This window comes from Mus musculus, chromosome 13 (assembly GCF_000001635.26).
Source record: "Mus musculus strain C57BL/6J chromosome 13, GRCm38.p6 C57BL/6J".
Classification (NCBI taxonomy): domain Eukaryota; kingdom Metazoa; phylum Chordata; class Mammalia; order Rodentia; family Muridae; genus Mus; species Mus musculus.
This window is the reverse complement of record NC_000079.6, coordinates 96,836,874-96,856,072: the sequence shown is the minus strand read 5'-3', so window position 1 is coordinate 96,856,072 and position 19,199 is coordinate 96,836,874. Positions and strand designations below refer to the sequence as shown.

Genomic DNA, 19,199 nt, shown 5'->3' with positions numbered 1-19,199 from the left:
AGCCTCGCAAGAGACAGCTATATCAGGGTCCTGTCAGCAAAATCTTTCTGGCATATGCAATGGTATCTGGGTTTGGTGGTTGTTTATGGGATGGATCCCCGGGTAGGGCAGTCTCTGGATGGTTCTTCCTACCGTCTTAGCGCCGAATTTTGTCTCTGTAACTCCTTCCATGGGTATTTTGTTCCCCATTCTAAGAAGGAACAGAGTATCCACACTTTGGTCTTCCTCCTTCTTGAGTTTCATGTGTTTTGCAAAGACATCAGGAAATTATTATTTTATTGTACGTATATGGGTATTTTGCTGCATATTATTTTTTATGTGTATTCGCATTTTGCTTTCTATGCACCATGAGCATGCAGTGCCCTCAGAGCATCTGATCATCTGAATCCGGAATTACAGATGGTTGTGAGCTGCCATGTGGGTATAGTCTGGAAGGTATAGTCTGTGCTCTTAAACACTGAGCCAGTATTCGGCTTTATACGTTAATATTTTGAATGCAACAAATTAGGAAACAAATTCTCTTAACCCTTATTTATTCAAAATGTCTGTGCTCCATATTTACTAATTTAAAAATTAGGATAGGGTGCAGAAATGGCTCAGCCATTAAAAGATCCACATCCAAAAAGATTAAAGTAAAACATACTACCATCTGTAACTCCAGTTCTAAAGGATTTGATGCCCTCTTCTGGCCTTCTTGGGCACTGCATGTATAGGATGCATAGACACAAATGCAGGCAAAACACTAATACACATAAAATAAATAAAATCTCAAAGACGGAGGGGGTAATAAGGATGCCTGTGGTATTCTCACCAGCCGCTTTAGCTCAGTAAGTAAACTATATATCCACTGAGAGAGCCAGTCTCAAAACTAAAACGGATAATGATTAAGCAGGAAACTTGCTATTGACCTCTGGGTTCCACAGGTATGAAAATTCACTTACACACAGACCTACACACAACAATAATAAAAATAGTGGGCACTGAGTCACTCTAAATAGCTTCACTAAGCAGAAACACGGGATGCATATTCGTAGTTTTGTTTAGGAAGAGAATAATGTTTTGTGAAGAATAGAACACAAGACAACACTTACATAGATACCTCCATATTCCACCTGTCTTTTTTCTTTATAGTTCATAGCTGTAACATTAATGCAGTGATGAGATCAATTTTAGACAAGATTATCACTATATACTAAGTTCTATACGTTTTTTAAAAAATAACATCTCCAAGCCAGGCAGTGGTGGCACACGTCTTTAATCCCAGCACTTGGGAGGCAGAGGCAGAGGCAGGCAGATTTCTGAGTTCCAGGACAGCCTGGTCTACAAAGTGAGTTCCAGGAAAGCCAGGGCTATACAGAGAAACCATGTCTCAAAAAAAAAAAAAAAACCCAAAAAACAAGGCTGGTGAGATGGCTCAGTGGGTAAGAGCACCCGACTGCTCTTCCAGAGGTTCGAAGTTCAAATCCCAGAAGTCACATGGTGGCTCACAACCACCTGTAATGAGATCTGACTCCCTCTTCTGAAGTGTCTGAAGACAGCTACAGTGTACTTACATGTAATAAATTAAGAAAAAAAAACAAAAAAAAAAACCCCAAAACAAAAACATCTCCAGCTGTCCAATACAAATACCAATGATAGAATTGTTAAAATGTACTCTTTTTATTTTTAGGATAATAGTCTAAAATTGATTTCTCCACTATTAAAATTTATTTATGTGGCAGAGAATGTCATCATGTAGTATTTATACTTATAACAATAACCCCCCATTCAGTTAATCAATCAGATAATAAAAAGTTTTTCTCACTTAATTATAACTCACCAATTTGGCTTACTAGCCAGATCTTGTAAAAACAACAGATTCTTAAGAATTTGTTCATTCATTATTATTTTAAATACATGAAAGTCCAAAGAGTTCCTCAAAAGAAGCCTACCTATCTTGGTCTTAATATTAGCTCATATCTCCTATCTCTGTAAATATAAAATTCAGTAACATATGACTATTTTTAGGCTGAAATAGCATGGGAAAATTTACAAAGTTATTATTACTGTGTTCTTAAGGCTATATACATATAAATAACTACTCAAGAGAGTTTCAAAACATTTCGTGTTCATGTCCATGTGTGTGTGTGTGCACATGTACACATGGTTGAAGGCCAGAGGTCACCCTCCAAAGTCATTCATTATAAGTCTTGAACCTTGTTTTGTGAGACAGGGTCTCTGGTCTCTGAGACAGGGACACTGGAGTCTGGTGCATCCTGGTTAGGCAAGGGAGTCTGGTCAGTGGACCCCAGAGAACTGCCTACTTCCATTCCCTCAACATTGGGTTTTCCTCATGTGGGTTCTAGGGATGGAACTCAGGTCCTCAAGTTTGTCTTCTGACTGAGTTGTGTCCTCAGCCCTGTGTTATTTTTGGTAATAGTAAGACTTCTCCTCCCTAGATCTGTCAAAAAGATAAGAGGAGAAGAAAAAGAAGGACGAAGGGTACTGATGATGAGTTTAAAACCAGTGAGTTCTGGGGCAGGAGAGATGGCTCAGTGGTTAAGATCCAGGGAGGATTCCAAACAACCACAGCAAGTAACAACCCTGTTACTTCTGTTCCAGGGAATCTGATGTCCTCTTCTGGTCTCTGAGGGTACTGCATGGATGTGGTACACACACATTAAATGCAGGTAAAACACTCATACACAAACAACAACAACAACAACAATTCTCTTTTTAAAACCTAGAAACAAAACTCTTGAGTTTTAAGGTCAATATTTGAAATAGTGTGTCATTGAAACAATGGCCTTTTAGTTTCCTGTGCATGTTTACTGAATTGCTTGGTAGAAAAAAGTAAAGTAAACAACACCGCACACATCAAGCAGCAATCACTTCGAGCCTCCCCTCAGGACTACTGAGAAGTTGTAGGTTAGAAAAGAATGCCTCAGACGGGTGTCGGAATCATGCTGTCTTCCGGAACACAGGCGGTTGAAGCAGAAGCTAAATTTGAGGCCAGCACTGGCTGCACATTAAGATCCTGTCTTAAGAACCAAAATATCTGTCACATGTGTCATCACTAATATCAGACCCTTTGTGGAATCATCTTAGACAATTAAAATTAAAATTAGATTCCTAGACTGTTTTCTTCTGACTTACATGACATGTGACAGACAATGGAAAGATAAGTCATTAATATGTGTACTGAATGCCCACACAACATTGTATCTTCATTCATAATTTTAGCAGGCTTTAAAAACATGTACTAGTTAGTATAAGCAATCACGTTAGCTCTCACTTGAAATATTTTCATTTCCACTCATTTTCCTAAGAAAACAGACAAGCACCATTACCTTTAAATGATTCCCCGCAGAAGCACCATGTAAAGGCACAATCCCATCTATATTCTCACAGTTTACATTTGCACCGGCTTGTAATAACTCTATAATTACATCATCAAATCCCCCACTAGCTGCCTTGTGAAGGGGAGTCCAACCTGGAAAAGAAAAAGTAACAAAGCTGCTCCATAACCATTAAGACGCATGCAGGATCTGTGTTTTGAGGGGTCTTGTGCTAGTGAACTCAATAACTATTAAAATACATGAAAATGTACTAAGTATTGAATAGGAAATAATTTTAGAAGTATTGTTTTAAAACATAAAAGCCTCATTTTTGGAAAAAGGGTAATCTCTTCCTAAATAGGGTGATAAAAGTGGCAAAACAGGAACAGGAAAACTGCTAATCATTTCAGCTTAGTTTTGATAATACCCAGCTTTCTTATCTCAGATTTGCAGTGCTACTACGTTTCTATTTAAAGTGGCACCCGACTCAGTTAAATCTTTGCATTTCCCTCTTTAATTTACACAAGACTGTTTTCTGTATAAGCATAATGTCACAAACATGATTTTTAGAACAGGTTTTGAACAAGAAAGAACAAAAGAGGAAAAGAGGGAGTCAAATAAAGGGAGCAGAGAGTAGACAGGAGTTGGGACATTTTGCATTTCCTCCTGAATCAGGGAATGGGATTAGAGCTTCCCAGGAGAAACCTAACTCCCTGCCCTTCTCACTCTGTGCATCCTTCCGAATGTCCTAATTATAAAAACTGTTTCAAAGGAGACAGTCATTGAAATGATGATAAATCTTATTAGTCACTAATTTACCAAACTAAAATGTAGTATAAAAATACAGTTCAAACTTAGCTAAGTATCACCCAGTATCAAAATTAGGGGCAAAGGAAAAAACAAAACAAAACAGTATTTCAGTGAGTTCAAATGAAAAGACAAACAGTCAAAAGGCCTCAAACCTGCATTATCTCTGAGATTCACATCTGCTCTAGCTTCTATTAGCACTTTCACTCGGGAAAGATTTCCTCCTCTGGCAGCCACATGGAGCTGACTTTCTCCTTTCTTGTTCCTCTTACCGATTCCAGTTGTGTTCACGCCTGTAATTATAGCAAATCTGAGCCTTATTTTCTGCAAAATGCTCATTGTTTATAAAGGACCTTAGAAAATATAGATTTATTTCCTGATAATACTATAAACAGGATGTACTACACTAAACATGTAACTATTTTCTTTTAAAATAAAGATGGAGTGTTTATTTTTTGTCACAGTTCCAGGTAAGAGACCATCACTATGTAGGGAGTCACAGGAACAGGAGTTTGAGATAACTGGCTAAGAATCTTGCAAACTGATTATATTTAAGTATATAGAAGGTATATAATAGATAAAACTCCTGGAAACACTGGGAAGTTTTAATGATAAAATTGATACTACCTACTGGATATCATATTTGCTTTTACTAGATGTCTCCTTCAAGGTGTTTCTAAACTGGGAACATATCAGTTAATTTTCAGAATTAATTCATGCTAAGTGAGCTATAAAATAATTTTAAAAAAACTGTATTATGATTTCTTGGACTGAAAAAATTGCTGCTTTTGGTTCAAATCTTAGATTGAGAAGAAATAACAGTGGTTTGCATTGATTCAAGCAAATATTCAAACACTTGGTTAAAACAAACTTGTTTCAGTTCCACACTCATCTCGATCAGTAGTCCTGTGACAATGGAGTACATTCTTTTTCTTAAAATAACCAAATTCTGGCATTACAGAAACTTTCAGGCTGTCTTTTTTAGCGCATGCCTGCAATCCCAACACTCAGTTGGGAGGCTGAGGCAAAAGAACCTTGAGTTCACCTGGGATAGATCATGAAACTCTATCCTTTCTTACAGCTGTTGCTCAGTGTGCATGTTCCTAGCCCATATGATGCCAAGTAACAAACTGGCCTTGGATTCTGATTTTCTTCCATAGAAAATTCAGTATAAAATCACCTTCCAAGGAGCCTCTTTTTTTTTTTCCATTTTTTATTAGGTATTTAACTCATTTACATTTCCAATGCTATACCAAAAGACCAAGGAGCCTCTTTTAAAGTCTTTTCTTTGCAGTGTAAGTTAAGAGAGATGAAGTTGGAAGTAAAAACAATGAACAGATCATGTATTTCCTCCCTATACTCTGCTATATTACAGTGCCTTTAAAAAATTTTTTTTTAACTATCAAAGAAAATACAGAACAGAGGGTAGACTTGAACAAATTTGGGGAAGGGAAATTGGAATGTCTCTGCTAAAGGGTGAAATGCCTTAGCAGAATGTGGGATGCTCCAGTTCAAGTCCCTGCAAGGAGAATCATGGGAAAAAGCCTCTCTGATCCCAGGCAGTCAGCACTTCGGCTCATCAGTTATGTGTGGGCACAGGAAAACTGACTGATACAGAGTAAAGTTGGGACTCTGAGCTCCCTTTTCCAACTCTGAAATGAATGGCAACCATTCACTTCATCTTACAGTAAAGCCCTTCCTGAAACCCAGGAACCAAAAGGTTTGTTTTCTGCATGAACCATATTAGAGAAGATGGAGATTGATAAAAAGGCCAAACAGAGGGTTAGGGTAAGAAACAGAAGAATATCCACCACACCAACAGCAAGTGCACTGTACCTAGTGAGTCTTCTACAAACACAGATTCCCCAGCTCAAATCTACTGTAGAGAGCAAATCCTAAGACACCCTCTTCAGAACTGATGCTTGTTGTTTTATGTACTCTTCCCCCCTTGAATAATCTCCTCCTAACCAAAAAGAATACTTCAACACTGAGAGTATTTAACATCTTTGATTACGTCACTGAAGATTACAATACTTGATAACTACCCACAGACTCATCCTGTTGACTTCAGCTTGTATTTCCTGAAGGCAAAATAGCTATATTGGAGAAGTCCATTAAGCAACAAATTGAAGGTGGCCATCAGTCCAGAGGAACTGAGGCCTTTAGTACAATCACATTGAAGAAATAAATTCTGCAATCACATGATCTTAAAGTCCTTTCCTAGTCCAGCCTTTAGGTGAGAGCCAGTCCCAAATAGCACCTATATTGAAACCTATTAAAATTACTGCCAAAGGGCCTGGTGAATTAGTGTTAAAACTCCTGATCTATAGAGGACAAATGTGCATGTTGCTTTTAAGAACTATTAAGTTTGTGATAATTTGTCATTAGCAACATAGACAACTAGTACACTTAATTGAAGCAGACTCTGAGGGTAGGACTAGGCAATCCGTATTTTATTTTAACAAGCTGACCAGGTGATGCTGACACAAGCTAAGATTAGAGAACCACTGGATTAAGCATGAAACCCTTCCTGCCCTATTTATTAAATACCAGCAACCTAACATGTTAACTTAAGGTACAAGATAAAAGACTATTCTTTATAAAATGGATTCTTGAGTTAAACGAATTACAATACTGTCAAAGCTATTTTCTTGTGTGTGTGTGTGTGTGTGTGTGTGTGTGTTATTTTGCATGCATGCTCATGTGCACATGTGCACAAATGTACACATGCCTACGGGTGCAGAGCAGGACACTGGGTGTTTGCCTCTAGCAGTTTTTGCCTTCTTGCCTTTACAGGGTTTCTCATCAAACAAGAAGTTCACCACTGGCTGGACTGGCTGACCAATAAGCTCTTGGGATCTGCATCTCTATGCTTAATGGTAGGATTACAGACAAGCGTGGTCATGCTCAGCCTTTGACATTTGTCAAAGCTGGTGCTTCAAATCATGTATTAATGTTTGCAAAGCATGTGCTCTTACCCACTGAGGCATACGTGCACATCCCCATCTGTACACAGATATTTCCTAATGACATTTGGACAAAAATAAAACATTGTCCTTTTTGTGCACTCACCATTCTTTGCTGGAAAAATACAAAGAGAAAGGCAGAGAGATACAGAGAGAGAGAGACTAAATTTTTAAGTATAAAGCACTCAAGGGCATGCAAAACTAAAAGTCCAAAGCAAAAACTTTCTCCCAATAGTTCTTTCTGTAAATGGTACAAGTTCTATTACCTTGTTCACGGTGTATACAAACACAGAAAAGAAGTTATCAACCAGCATGGACTACAACACTAACCAGAAAGGTAAAATATCCGTGAAGGTACAATACTGGTACTTATACCCTGGTGGTAACCAAGAGCTGTCTTATTGGACTTAAGGCCACTCAATAGGAGAGGTTCATATCTAGTACTGTAAACCTAGACAACTAACCACGATTGGTGAGGCCATGGACCTAGAGGTTAACCTACTATGGCTACCTTCTCAAACTATTATACTCTCTACCTGTCTTCTTTAACTTATCCTTATCCTTATAGGTTAGTGTACCTCTCACCACTCATCAAAGAAGCTTGTTTTTGCAGCAGACAGAAACCATAGCTGGTCAAAATACAGAGAGCAAATGACATATCTACAATACAATTCCTACATCTAAGGTCAATGGAACACCACAGAACAGGGAGATAAAAGACTGTAAAAGCCAGAGGACTAGGACCTTCCTATGTATTGACATAGAAGCTGAACCCAAGAAATCTCCATAATACGGTTACCTAAACAAGACAAAAATGAGAACACCAGCTTACATGCTGTACTGGCTGGCTTTGTGTGCCAACTTGACACAAGTTGGAGTTATCACAGACAAAGGAGACTCTCTTAAGGAAACGCCTCCATGAGGTCCAGCTGTAAGGCATTTTCTCAATTAGTGATCAAGGAGGAGGGCCCATTGTGGGTGGTGCCATCCTTGGACCGGAAGTCCTGGGTTCTGTAAGAAAGCAAGCTGAGCAAGCCAGTAAGCAGCACCCCTCCATGACCTCTGCATCAGCTCCTACCTCCAAGTTCCTGCCCTGTGTGAGTTCCTGTCCTGACTTCCTTTGATGATGAACAGCAATGCAGAAGAAGTGTAAGCTGAATAAACCCTTTCTTCCCCAACTTGTTTCTTAGTCATGATGTTTTCTGCAGGAATACAAACCCTGATGAAGACACATGCCAACATGGATAAGGGAACGCTCACAAGGCCCGGCTCCCTAGATGAAGAGCTACTGGTAGTTAATGACTCCTAAGAGACTGACAATCAGTCCTCCCCATGGATAAGCCTGCTAATATTGGATATTGATTATCCAGTATCGAGTGGTCGTCCCTACAAACATATTCATATGAGCAATAGTAGGTGTCCTTACAGGTTGTGTTTATATATTTATTTATCATATATGAAGTAACAATAATTAGTAAAAAGAAATCATGAATTTGAGATGAAGGTATATGGAAAGAACTGGAGGGAGAATGATATAATACGATAAACATGAATCTTAAAATGTAAAAATATTGAAGCAAAAATTATTCAGTTTACTATCACTTTATATTTCTACAATATTTAACTGAAAATTTAAGACAATATGGCACAAATTCTGAAGGACACAAATGGTACTACTCATACTAAACATCTCAAGACTCACAGTCGGGTAGGGGTGCTACTATTAGTAAGTCCTCTGTTTTCCTTTCTTGTCCTTTGTAGCAGTGCTCCTTAAACATTTTTACTTAACGACCCATTTCTGTCAAAGAAATGTTTGGATGATCTGGCATATAGGTATATAAAACAGGTGAACCAATCAATTACAGATAATAACTCATAGAGATTATTTTCAAATAATATTTTGGTATACATATAAATCTGCATGGACTAAAGAAGAAATCAAATTTGTATATTAAGGAGACAGATATTTTTATATAACAAATTATATTTCGGCTGAGTACTTTACACTTTAGGATATACAGCATCTTTAACATTTGTGATAGTTAATAGTGACTGTCAACTTGACAGGATCTAGAATTGCACAGGAGACAAGCTTCTAGGTATGTGTACAAGAAAACTGAGTTATTAAGGTAAGGAGAGCTATCTTAAATATGCCCATATTATTTCATGGGCTGGAATCTGGGTGGGATAAAAGAAAGCAAACAGAGTATCAGCATGCATAGCGCTCTGCTTCCTTACTGTGGATACACTGTAGCCAGTTGCCTCATGCTTGTTATGCTATGCCTTCCTCCACTATGATAGAACATAGATAGATGGATGGATGGAGATGGACAGACAGACAAGATAGATCTTACTATAAGCCCAGAAATTCTTTCATCTTTAAGTTGCTTTTTATAGGTATTAGTTCAGCAATTAGATTAACTAGTGTAACAAATTTTCAAAATTGATAGATACTTCAATGTTATATTCATCAATACAAAGAATGCTACTTCACATAAGTAAATAGTACAAATGGCCATTTAGAAATTGTTGGAAGTTCTGTCCTAATCTCAAGTCAAAATTCATTCAGTTGTTTCTTTTATGCAAGTCAAGTCTGCAATTCAAACAGCAATTTTTCAGATCAGTCTAATACAATGCAATTTAAAGATACACTAAAATTAATACTTAGTACATGTTGAGTACTTATGTTAGGAAATTATTATTTTCATTTATCATAATTAAACCATTATGTTTCTATAAGAGTAATGAACTCTGTATATGTAGTTAAAAAAAACAACCCACTGGAATCCGTACTATATAGTAGCCTCAAATCTATCAGGCACTGCTCAATGCCTCTCTGTGGCATGAAGGTATGGATATCATGTACAGGGCAAAGGGCAAGGGGCAAAGGGCAAAGGCACGTTTTGCTCTCAGAAATAAGGATGCAGTGAACTTACACAGCCTAACACAAGTAAGTGCCGCCATAAACACCTTCAATTTATTACAGGTTTAATTTCAGGTTAAACCTTTTAAAACTGACAACACTTTCACAAGATCTACCTTCATGTGACTCTTTTGAGATACCAGTCCAGTGTTAAAAAGTGTGCTTCATAGATTTGTCACTATGTGGCCTGACTAGCCTGTAACTCACTATATAAAACTGGCTCCCTTGGAAAACTCTGTAGTATTCTTTGAGAGTTCCTTCTTATATTAACTTAAAAAAAAAAGTCTTCAATTCTGTTTCTTCTGGATGTCTTTGTTCTGAGCAGTTGACTTGGATATCTTTCACCCTGGAGCATTTCATAAATAGCAGTTGAGCTTTCTATTTAAATGAGGAAAAGTAAAATGAACATTGAAAATCTGTGGCTGGTAGGAGGAGTTCAGTAGAACTGAGGGCATTGTTAAATTCACTGCTGCCATTGGTGGGAGATAAATTAGTATCAGGGAGGCTTTTGTCTCAGGATCGGCGGAAGCCATCTTGGTTCCAGGACTCCGCCGAAAGTAGTCTGCACAGGTGAGAGTGTGCACTACAGAAGCTAACAGCTTCTGGGACAAGCGGGAGCCACAGAGCTTCTGAGGCAGCGCCCTTTTGGGGCTCCAGACATCCGGCCACCTTCCTGGCCAGAGGACAGGTGTCCACCGGGCCCAGGAGGCTTTTGCCTCAGGATAACGGCGGGAGCCATCTTGGTTTCGGGACTATGCCGAAAGTACTCTGCACAGGTGAGAGTGTGGACTACAGAAGCTAACAGCTTCTGTGACAGGCCAAAGCAACACAGCTTCTGGGAAAGGTCCTGTTTTAGGCCTTCATCTTCGGCCAAGAGGGAGGTCCGAATGCCAGATATCTGTGCACCTTTCATGGAAGAGGAGAGCTTGTCTGCAGAGAGTGCTCTGACCACTGAAACTCAGAGCTAGTCTCCCAGGTCTGCTGATAGAGGCTAACAGAATCACCAGAGGAACAATCTCTAAACAGAGACAACTATAACAACTAACCCCAGAGATTACCAGATGGTGAAAGGTAAACTTAAGAATCTTACTAACAGAAACCAAGACCACTCACCATCATCAGAACCCAGCACTCCCACTTCGCCCAGTCCAGGGCACCTCAACACACCCAAAAAGCTAGACCCAGATTTAAAAGCATATCTCATGATGATGGTAGAGGACATCAAGAAGGACTTTAATAACTCACTTAAAGAAATACCGGAGAACACTGCTAAACAGGTAGAAGACATTAAAGAGGAAGCACAAAAATCCCTTAAAGAATTGGAGGAAAACACAACCAAACAGGTGATGGAATTGAATAAAATCATCCAAGACCTAAAAAGGGAAGTAGACACAATAAAGAAAACCCAAAGTGAGGCAACGCTGGAGATAGAAACCCTAGAAAAGAAATCTGGAACCATAGATGCGAGCATCAGCAACAGAATACAAGAGATGGAAGAGAGAATCTCAGGTGCAGAAGATTCCATAGAGAACATCGGCACAACAATCAAAGAAAATGGAAAATGCAAAAAAGATCTAACTCAAAACATCCAGGAAATCCAGGACACAATGAGAAGAGCAAACCTACGGATAATAGGAGTAGATGAGAATGAAGATTTTCAACTCAAAGGGCCAGCAAATATCTTCAACAAAATTATTGAAGAAAACTTCCCAAACCTAAAGAAAGAGATGCCCATGAACATACAAGAAGCCTACAGAACTCCAAATAGACTGGACCAGAAAAGAAATTCCTCCTGATACATAATAATCAGAACAACAGATGCACTACATGAAGAGAGAATACTAAAAGCAGTAAGGGAAAAAGGTCAAGTAACATATAACAAGGCAAGCCTATCAGAAATACACCAGATTTTTCACCAGAGATTATGAAAGCTAGAAGAGCCTGGACAGATGTTATACAGACACTAACAGAACACAAATTCCAGCCCAGGGTACTATACCCAGCCAAACTCTCAATTACCATTGATGGAGAAACCAAAGTATTCCATTACAAAACCAAATTCACACATTATCTTTCCACGAACCCAGCCCTTCAAAGGATAACAGAAAAAAAACAATACAAGGACGGAAACCACGTCCTAGAAAAAGCAAAAAGGTAATCCCTCAACAAACCTAAAAGAAGACAGCCACAAGAACAGAATGCCAACTTTAACAACAAAAATAATAGGAAGCAACAATTACTTTTCCTTAATATCTCTTAATATCAATGGACTCAACTCCCCAATAAAAAGACATAGACTAACAGACTGGCTACACAAACAGGACCCAACATTTTGCTGCTTACAGGAAACTCATCGCAGAGAAAAAGATAGACACTACCTCAGAAGGAAAGGCTGGAAAACAATTTTCCAAGCAAATGGTCTGAAGAAACAAGCTGGAGTAGCCATTCTAATATCTGATAAAATCGACTTCCAATCCAAAGTTATCAAAAAAGACAAGGAGGGACTTCATACTCATCAAAGGTAAAATCCTCCAAGAGGAACTCTCAATTCTGAATATCTATGCTCCAAATGCAAGGGCAGCCACATTAATTAAAGAAACTTTAGTAAAGGTCATAGCACACATTGCACCTTACACAGTAATAGTGAGAGACTTCAACACACCACTTTCACCAATGGACAGATCATTGAAACAGAAACTAAACAGAACTAAAAGAAGTTATGAAACAAATGGATCTAACAGGTATCTACAGAACATTTTATCCTAAAACAAAAGGATATACCTTCTTCTCAGCACTTCATGGTACCTTCTCCAAAATTGACCACATAATTGGTCACAAAACAAGCCTCAACATATGCAAAAATATTGAAATTTTCTCATGCATCCTATCGGATCACCATGGACTAAGGCTGATCTTCAATAACACAATAAATAATAAAAAGCCAATATTCACGTGGAAACTGAACAACACTCTTCTCAATGATACCTTGGTCAAGGAAGGAATAAAGAAAGAAATTAAAGACTTTTTGGAGTTTAATGAAAATGAAGCCACAACATATACAAACTTATGAAACACAATGAAAGCATTTCTAAGAGGAAAACTCATACCTCTGAGTGCCTCCAAAAAGAAACTAGAGAGAGCACACATTCGCAGCTTGACAACACACCTAAAAGCTCTAGAACAAAAGGAAGCAAATTCACCCAAGAGGAGTAGACGGCAGAAAATAATCAAACTCGGGGGCGAAATCAACCAAGTGAAAACAAGAAGGACTATTCAAAGAATCAACCAATAGAGGAGCTGGTTCTTTGAGAAAATCAACAAGATAGATAAACCCTTAGCCAGACTCACTAGAGGGAACAGGGAAAGCATCCTAAGTAACAAAATCAGAAATGAAAATGGAGACATAACAACAGATCCTGAAGAAATCCAAAACACCATCAGATCTTTCTACAAAAGGCTATACTCAACAAAACTGGAGAACCTGGATGAAATGGACAAGTTTCTGGACAGTTACCAGGTACCAAAGTTAAATCAAGATCAGGTTAATGATCTAAACAGTCCTATATCCCCTAAAGAAATAGAAGCAGTCATTAATAGTCTCCCAACCAAAAAAAAGCCCTGGACCATATAGATGGGTTTAGTGCAGAGTTCTATCAGACCTTCAAAGAAGATCTAATCCCAGTTCTTCACAAACTATTCCACAAAATAGAAACAGAAGGTACTCTACCCAACTCATTCTATGAAGCCACAATTACTCTGATATCTAAACCACAGAAAGATCCAACAAAGATAGAGAACTTCAGACCAATTTCCCTTATGAATATCGATGCAAAAATCCTCAATAAAGTTCTCACTAACCGAATCCAAGAACACATCAAAATAATCACCCATCCTGACTAAGTAGGTTTCATCCCAGCGATGCAGGGATGGTTCAATATACGGAAATCCATCAACGTAATCCAGTATATAAACAAACTCAAAGACAAAAACCACATGATCATCTCCTTAGACTTGGAGAAAGCATTTGACAAAATCCAACACCCATTCATGATAAATGTCTTGGAAAGATCAGGAATTCAAGGCCCATACCTAAACATGATAAAAAACAATCTACAGCAAACCAGTAGCCAATATCAAAGTAAATGGTGAGAAGCTGGATGCAATCCCACTAAAATCAGGGACTAGACAAGGCTACCCACTTTCTCCCTACCTATTCAACATAGTACTTGAAGTCCTAGCCAGAGCAATTCAACAACAAAAGGAGATCAAGGGGATACAAATTGGAAAGGAAGAAGTCAAAATATCACCTTTTGCAGATGATATGATAGTATATATAAGTGACCCTAAAAAGTCCACCAGAGAACTCCTAAACCTGATAAACAGCTTCAATGAAGTAGCTGGATATAAAATTAACTCAAACAAGTCAATGGCCTTTCTGTACACAAAGGATAAACAGGCCGAGAAAAAAATTAGGGAAACAACACCCGTCTCAATAGTCACAAATAATATAAAATACCTTGGCATGACTCTAACTAAGGAAGTGAAAGATCCGAATGATAAGAACTTCAAGTCTCTGAAGAAAGAAATTAAAGAAGATCTCAGAAGATGGAAAGATCTCCTATGCTCATGGATTGGCAGGATCAATATAGTAAAAATGGCTATCTTGCCAAAAGCAATCTACAGATTCAATGCAATTCCCATCAAAATTCCAACTCAATTCTTCAACGAATTAGAAAGGGCAATCTGCAGATTCATCTGGAATAACAAAAAACCTAGGATAGCAAAAACTCTTCTCAAGGATAAAAGAACCTCTGGTGGAATCACCATGCCTGACCTAAAGCTGTACTACAGAGCAATTGTGATAAAAACTGCATGGTACTGGTATAGTGACAGACAAGTAGACCAATGGAACAGAATTGAAGACCCAGAGATGAACCCACACACCTATGATCACTTGATCTTTGACAAGGGAGCAAAACCCATCCAGTGGGAAAAAAAATATCATTTTCAACAAATGGTGCTGGCACAACTGGTAGTTATCATGTAGAAGATTTCGAATTGATCCATTCCTATCTCCTAGTACTAAGGTCAAATCTAAGTGGATTAAGGAACTCCACATAAAACTAAGGACACTGAAACTTATAGAGGAGAAAGTAGGGAAAACCCTCGAAGATATGGGTACAGGGGAAAAATTCCTGAATAGAACAGTAATGGCTTGTGCTGTAAGATCGAGAATTGATAAATGGGACCTCATAAAGTTGCAAAGCTTCTGCAAGGCAAAAGACACCTTCAATAAGACAAAAAGACCACCAACAGATTGTCACTGAGCACATATTATGTTCTTTTGTGATTGGGTTACCTCACTCAGGATCATATTTTCTAGTTCCATCTGTTTGCTTAAGAATTTCATAAATTGTCTTTAATAGCTGAGTAGTACTCCATTGTATAAATGTACCGCATTTTCTGTATCCATTCCTATGTTGAGGGACATTTGGGTTCTTTCCAGCTCCCGGATTTTATAAGTAAGGCTGCTATAAACATAGTGGAGCATGTGTCCTTATTACAAGTTGGAACATCTTCTGGGTATATGCCCAGGTGATGTATTTCTAGATCTTTCTGTAGTAGTATGTCCAATTTTCTGAGGAACCACGAAACTGATTTCCAGAATGGTTGAACAAGCTTGCAATCCCACCAGCAATCGAGGAATGATCTCTTTCTCCACATCCTTGCCAGCATTTGCTGTCACCTGAATTTTTTATTTTAGCCATTCTGACTGGTGTGAGGCGGAATCTCAGGATTTTTTTGATTTGCATTTCCCTGATGATTAAGGATGTTGAACATTTTTTTCAGGTGCTTCTCAGCCATTCAGTATTCTTCAATTGAGAATTTTTTGTTTAGCACTGTACCCCATTTTTAAATAGGGTTACCTAATTTTCTGGAGTCCATCTCCTTGAGTTCTTTATATATATTGGATATTAGTCCCCTATCTGATTTAGGATAGGTAAAGATCCTTTCCCAATCTGTTGGTGGCCTTTCTGTCCTATTGACGGTGTCCTTTGCCTTACTGAAGCTTTGCAATTTTATAAGGTCCCATTTGTTGATTTTCGATCTTACAGCACAAGCCATTGTTGTTCTATTCAGGAATTTCCCCCAATGCCCTAGGCTTTTCCCCACTTTCTCCTCTATAAGTTTCAGTGTCTCTGGTTTTATATGGAGTTCCTTGATACACTTAGACTTGAGCTTTATACAAGGAGATAAGAATGGATCAATTCCCATTCTTCTACATGATAACTGCCAGTTGTGCCAGCACCATTTGTTGAAAATGCTGTCTTTTTTCCACTGGATGGTTTTAGCTCCCTTGTCAAAGAACAAGTGACCATAGGTGTGTGGGTTCATTTCTGGGTCTTCAACTCTATTCCATTGATCTACCTGGCTGTTGCTGTATCAGTACCATGCATTTTTTAAAATCACAATTGCTCTGTAGTACAGCTTGAGGTCAGTCATATTGATTCTACCAGAGGTTCTTTTATTGTTGAAAATAGTTTTTGCTATCCTATGTTTTTTGTTATTCCAGCTGATTTTGCAAATTGCCCTTTCTAACTCTGTAAAGAATTGAGTTGGGATTTTGATGGGGATTTCATTGAATCTGTAGATTGCTTTGAGCAAGATAGCCATTTTTACTATATTGATCCTGCCAATCCATGAACACAGGAGATCTTTCCATCTTCTGAGAACTTCTTCGATTTCTTTCTTCAGAGACTTGAAGTTGTTATCATAGAGATCTTTCACTTCCTTAGTTAGAGTAACAGCAAGGTATTTTATATTATTTGTGACTATTGTAAAGAGTGTTGTTTCCCTAATTTCTTTTTCAGCCTTTTTATCCTCTGTGTAGAGAAAGGCCACTGATTTGTTTGAGTTAATTTTATATTCAGCTACTGCACTGAAGCTGTTTATCAGGTTTAGGAGTTCTCTGGTGGAATTTTTGGGGTCACTTATATATACTATTATATCATGTACAAATAGTGTTATTTTAACTTCTTCCTTTCCAATTTATATCCCTTTGATCTCCTTTTGTTGTCTAATTGCTCTGGCTAGGACTTCAAGTATTATATTGAACAGGTAGGGAGAAAGTGGGCAGCCTTGTCTAGTCCCTGATTTTGGTGGAATTGCTTCAAGTTTCTCACCATTTACTTTGATGTTGGCTACTGGTTTGCTGTATATTGTTTTTATCATGTTTAAGTATAGGTCTTGAATTCCTGATCTTTCCAAGACATTTATCATGAATGGGTGTTGGATTTTGTTAAATGCTTTCTCAGCATCTGAAGAGATGATCATGTGGTTTTTGTCTTTAAGTTTGTTTACATAGTGGATTATATTGATGGATTTCTGTATATTAAATCATCCCTGAATCCTGGGGATGAAGCCTACTTGATCTTGATGATCATTTTGATGTGATCTTGGATTTGGTTTGCTAGAATTTTATTGAGTATTTTTACATAAATATTCATAAAGGAAATTGGTCTGAAGTTTTCTTTTTCTTTGTTGGGTCTTTGTGTGGTTTAGGTATTAGAGTAATTGTGGCTTCATAAAATGAATTGGGTAGAGTACGTTCTGTTTCTATTTTGTGAAATAGTTTGAGGAGAATTGGAATTAGGTCTTCCTTGAAGGTCTTATAGAACTCTGCGCTAAACCCATCTGGTCCTGGGCTTTTTTCTTTTTTTCTGGTTGGGAGACTATTAATGACTGCTTCTATTTCTTTAGGGGATATGGGACTATTTAGTTCGTTAATCTGATTCTGATTTAACTTTGGTACCTGGTATGATGATGAAATGGAAGTCTAGGAAATTGTCGATTTCATCCAGGTTTTCCAGTATAGCCTTTTGTAGTAGGATCGCATGATGTTTTGGATATCCTCAGGTTCTGTTGTTATGTCTCCCTTTTCATTTTTGATTTTGTTAATTAGGATACTGTCCCTGTGCCCTCTACTTAGTCTGGATAAGGGTTTATCTATCTTGTTGATTTTCTCAAAAAACCAGCTCCTGGTTTGATTACCTGTATAGTTCCTTTTGTTTCCACTTGGTTGATTTCAGCCCTGAGTTTGATTATTTCCTGTCATCCACTCCTCTTCGGTGAATTTGCTTCCCCTTGTTCTAGAGCTTCCAGGTGTGCTGTCAAGCTGCTAGTATATGCTCTCTCTAGTTTCTTTTTTTGGCAGCACTCAGAGCTATGAGTTTTCCTCTTAGGACTGCTTTCATTGTGTCCTATAACTTTGGTTATGTTGTGTCTTCATTTTCATTAAACTCTAAAAAGTCTTTAATTTCTTTATTTATTCCTTGACCAAGGTATCATTGAGTAGAGTGTTGTTGGGCTTCCACGTGTATGTGAGCTTTCTATTGTTTATGTTGTTATTGAAGATCAGCTTTAGTCTGTGGTGATCTGATACGATGCATGAGAAAATTTCAATATTTTTGTATCTGTTGAGGCCTGTTTTGTGACCAATTATATGGTCAATTTTAGAGAAGGTACCATGAGGTGCCGAGAAGAAGGTATTTCCTTTTGTTTTAGAATAAAATGTTCTATAGATATCTGTTAAATACATTTGGTTTATACCTTCTGTTAGTTTCACTGTGTCTCTGTTTAGTTTCTGTTTCCAGGATCTGTCCATTGATGAGAGTGGGGTGTTGAAGTCTCCCACTATTTTTGTGTATTGTGCAATGTGTGCTTTGAACTTTACTAAAGTTTCTTTAATGAATGTAGATGCCTAGATTTGGAGCATAGATGTTCAGAATTGAGAGTTCTTCTTGGTAAATTTTATCTTTGATGAGTATGAAGTGCCCCTCCTTGTCTTTTTTGATAACTTTGGGTTGGAAGTCAATTTTATTCAGTATTAGAATGGCTATTCCAGCTTGTTTCTTCAGACCATTTGCTTGGAAAATTGTTTTCCAGCCTTTTACTGTGAGGTAGTGTCTGTCTTTGTCCCTGAGGTGGGTTTCTTGTATGTAGCAAAATGTTGGGTCCTGTTTACATAACCAGTCTTTTAGTCTATGTCTTTGTATTGGGGAATTGAGTCCATTGATAGTAAAAGATATTAAGGAAAAGTAATTGTTGCTTCTTGTTATTTTTGATGTTAGAGTTGGGATTCTGTTCTTGCGGCTATCTTCTTTTAGGTTTGTTGAAAGATTACTT

At 37.9% G+C, this 19,199-nt stretch overlaps 1 protein-coding gene across 2 annotated transcripts in view; it reads right to left on the bottom strand.

The window, feature by feature from the left end:
- Ankrd31 (ankyrin repeat domain 31) overlaps nucleotides 1–19,199 on the bottom strand; it is a 161,506-nt gene that overhangs the window by 53,722 nt on the left and 88,585 nt on the right. For both annotated transcript variants that reach the window (XM_030247341.1, NM_001370928.1), the window contains 2 exons: nucleotides 4,280–4,417; nucleotides 3,330–3,472 (listed from right to left, as the gene is read on the bottom strand). In XM_030247341.1, the coding sequence (XP_030103201.1) occupies nucleotides 3,330–3,472; nucleotides 4,280–4,417 (281 nt within the window). The remainder of the gene's footprint in view (nucleotides 1–3,329; nucleotides 3,473–4,279; nucleotides 4,418–19,199) is intronic.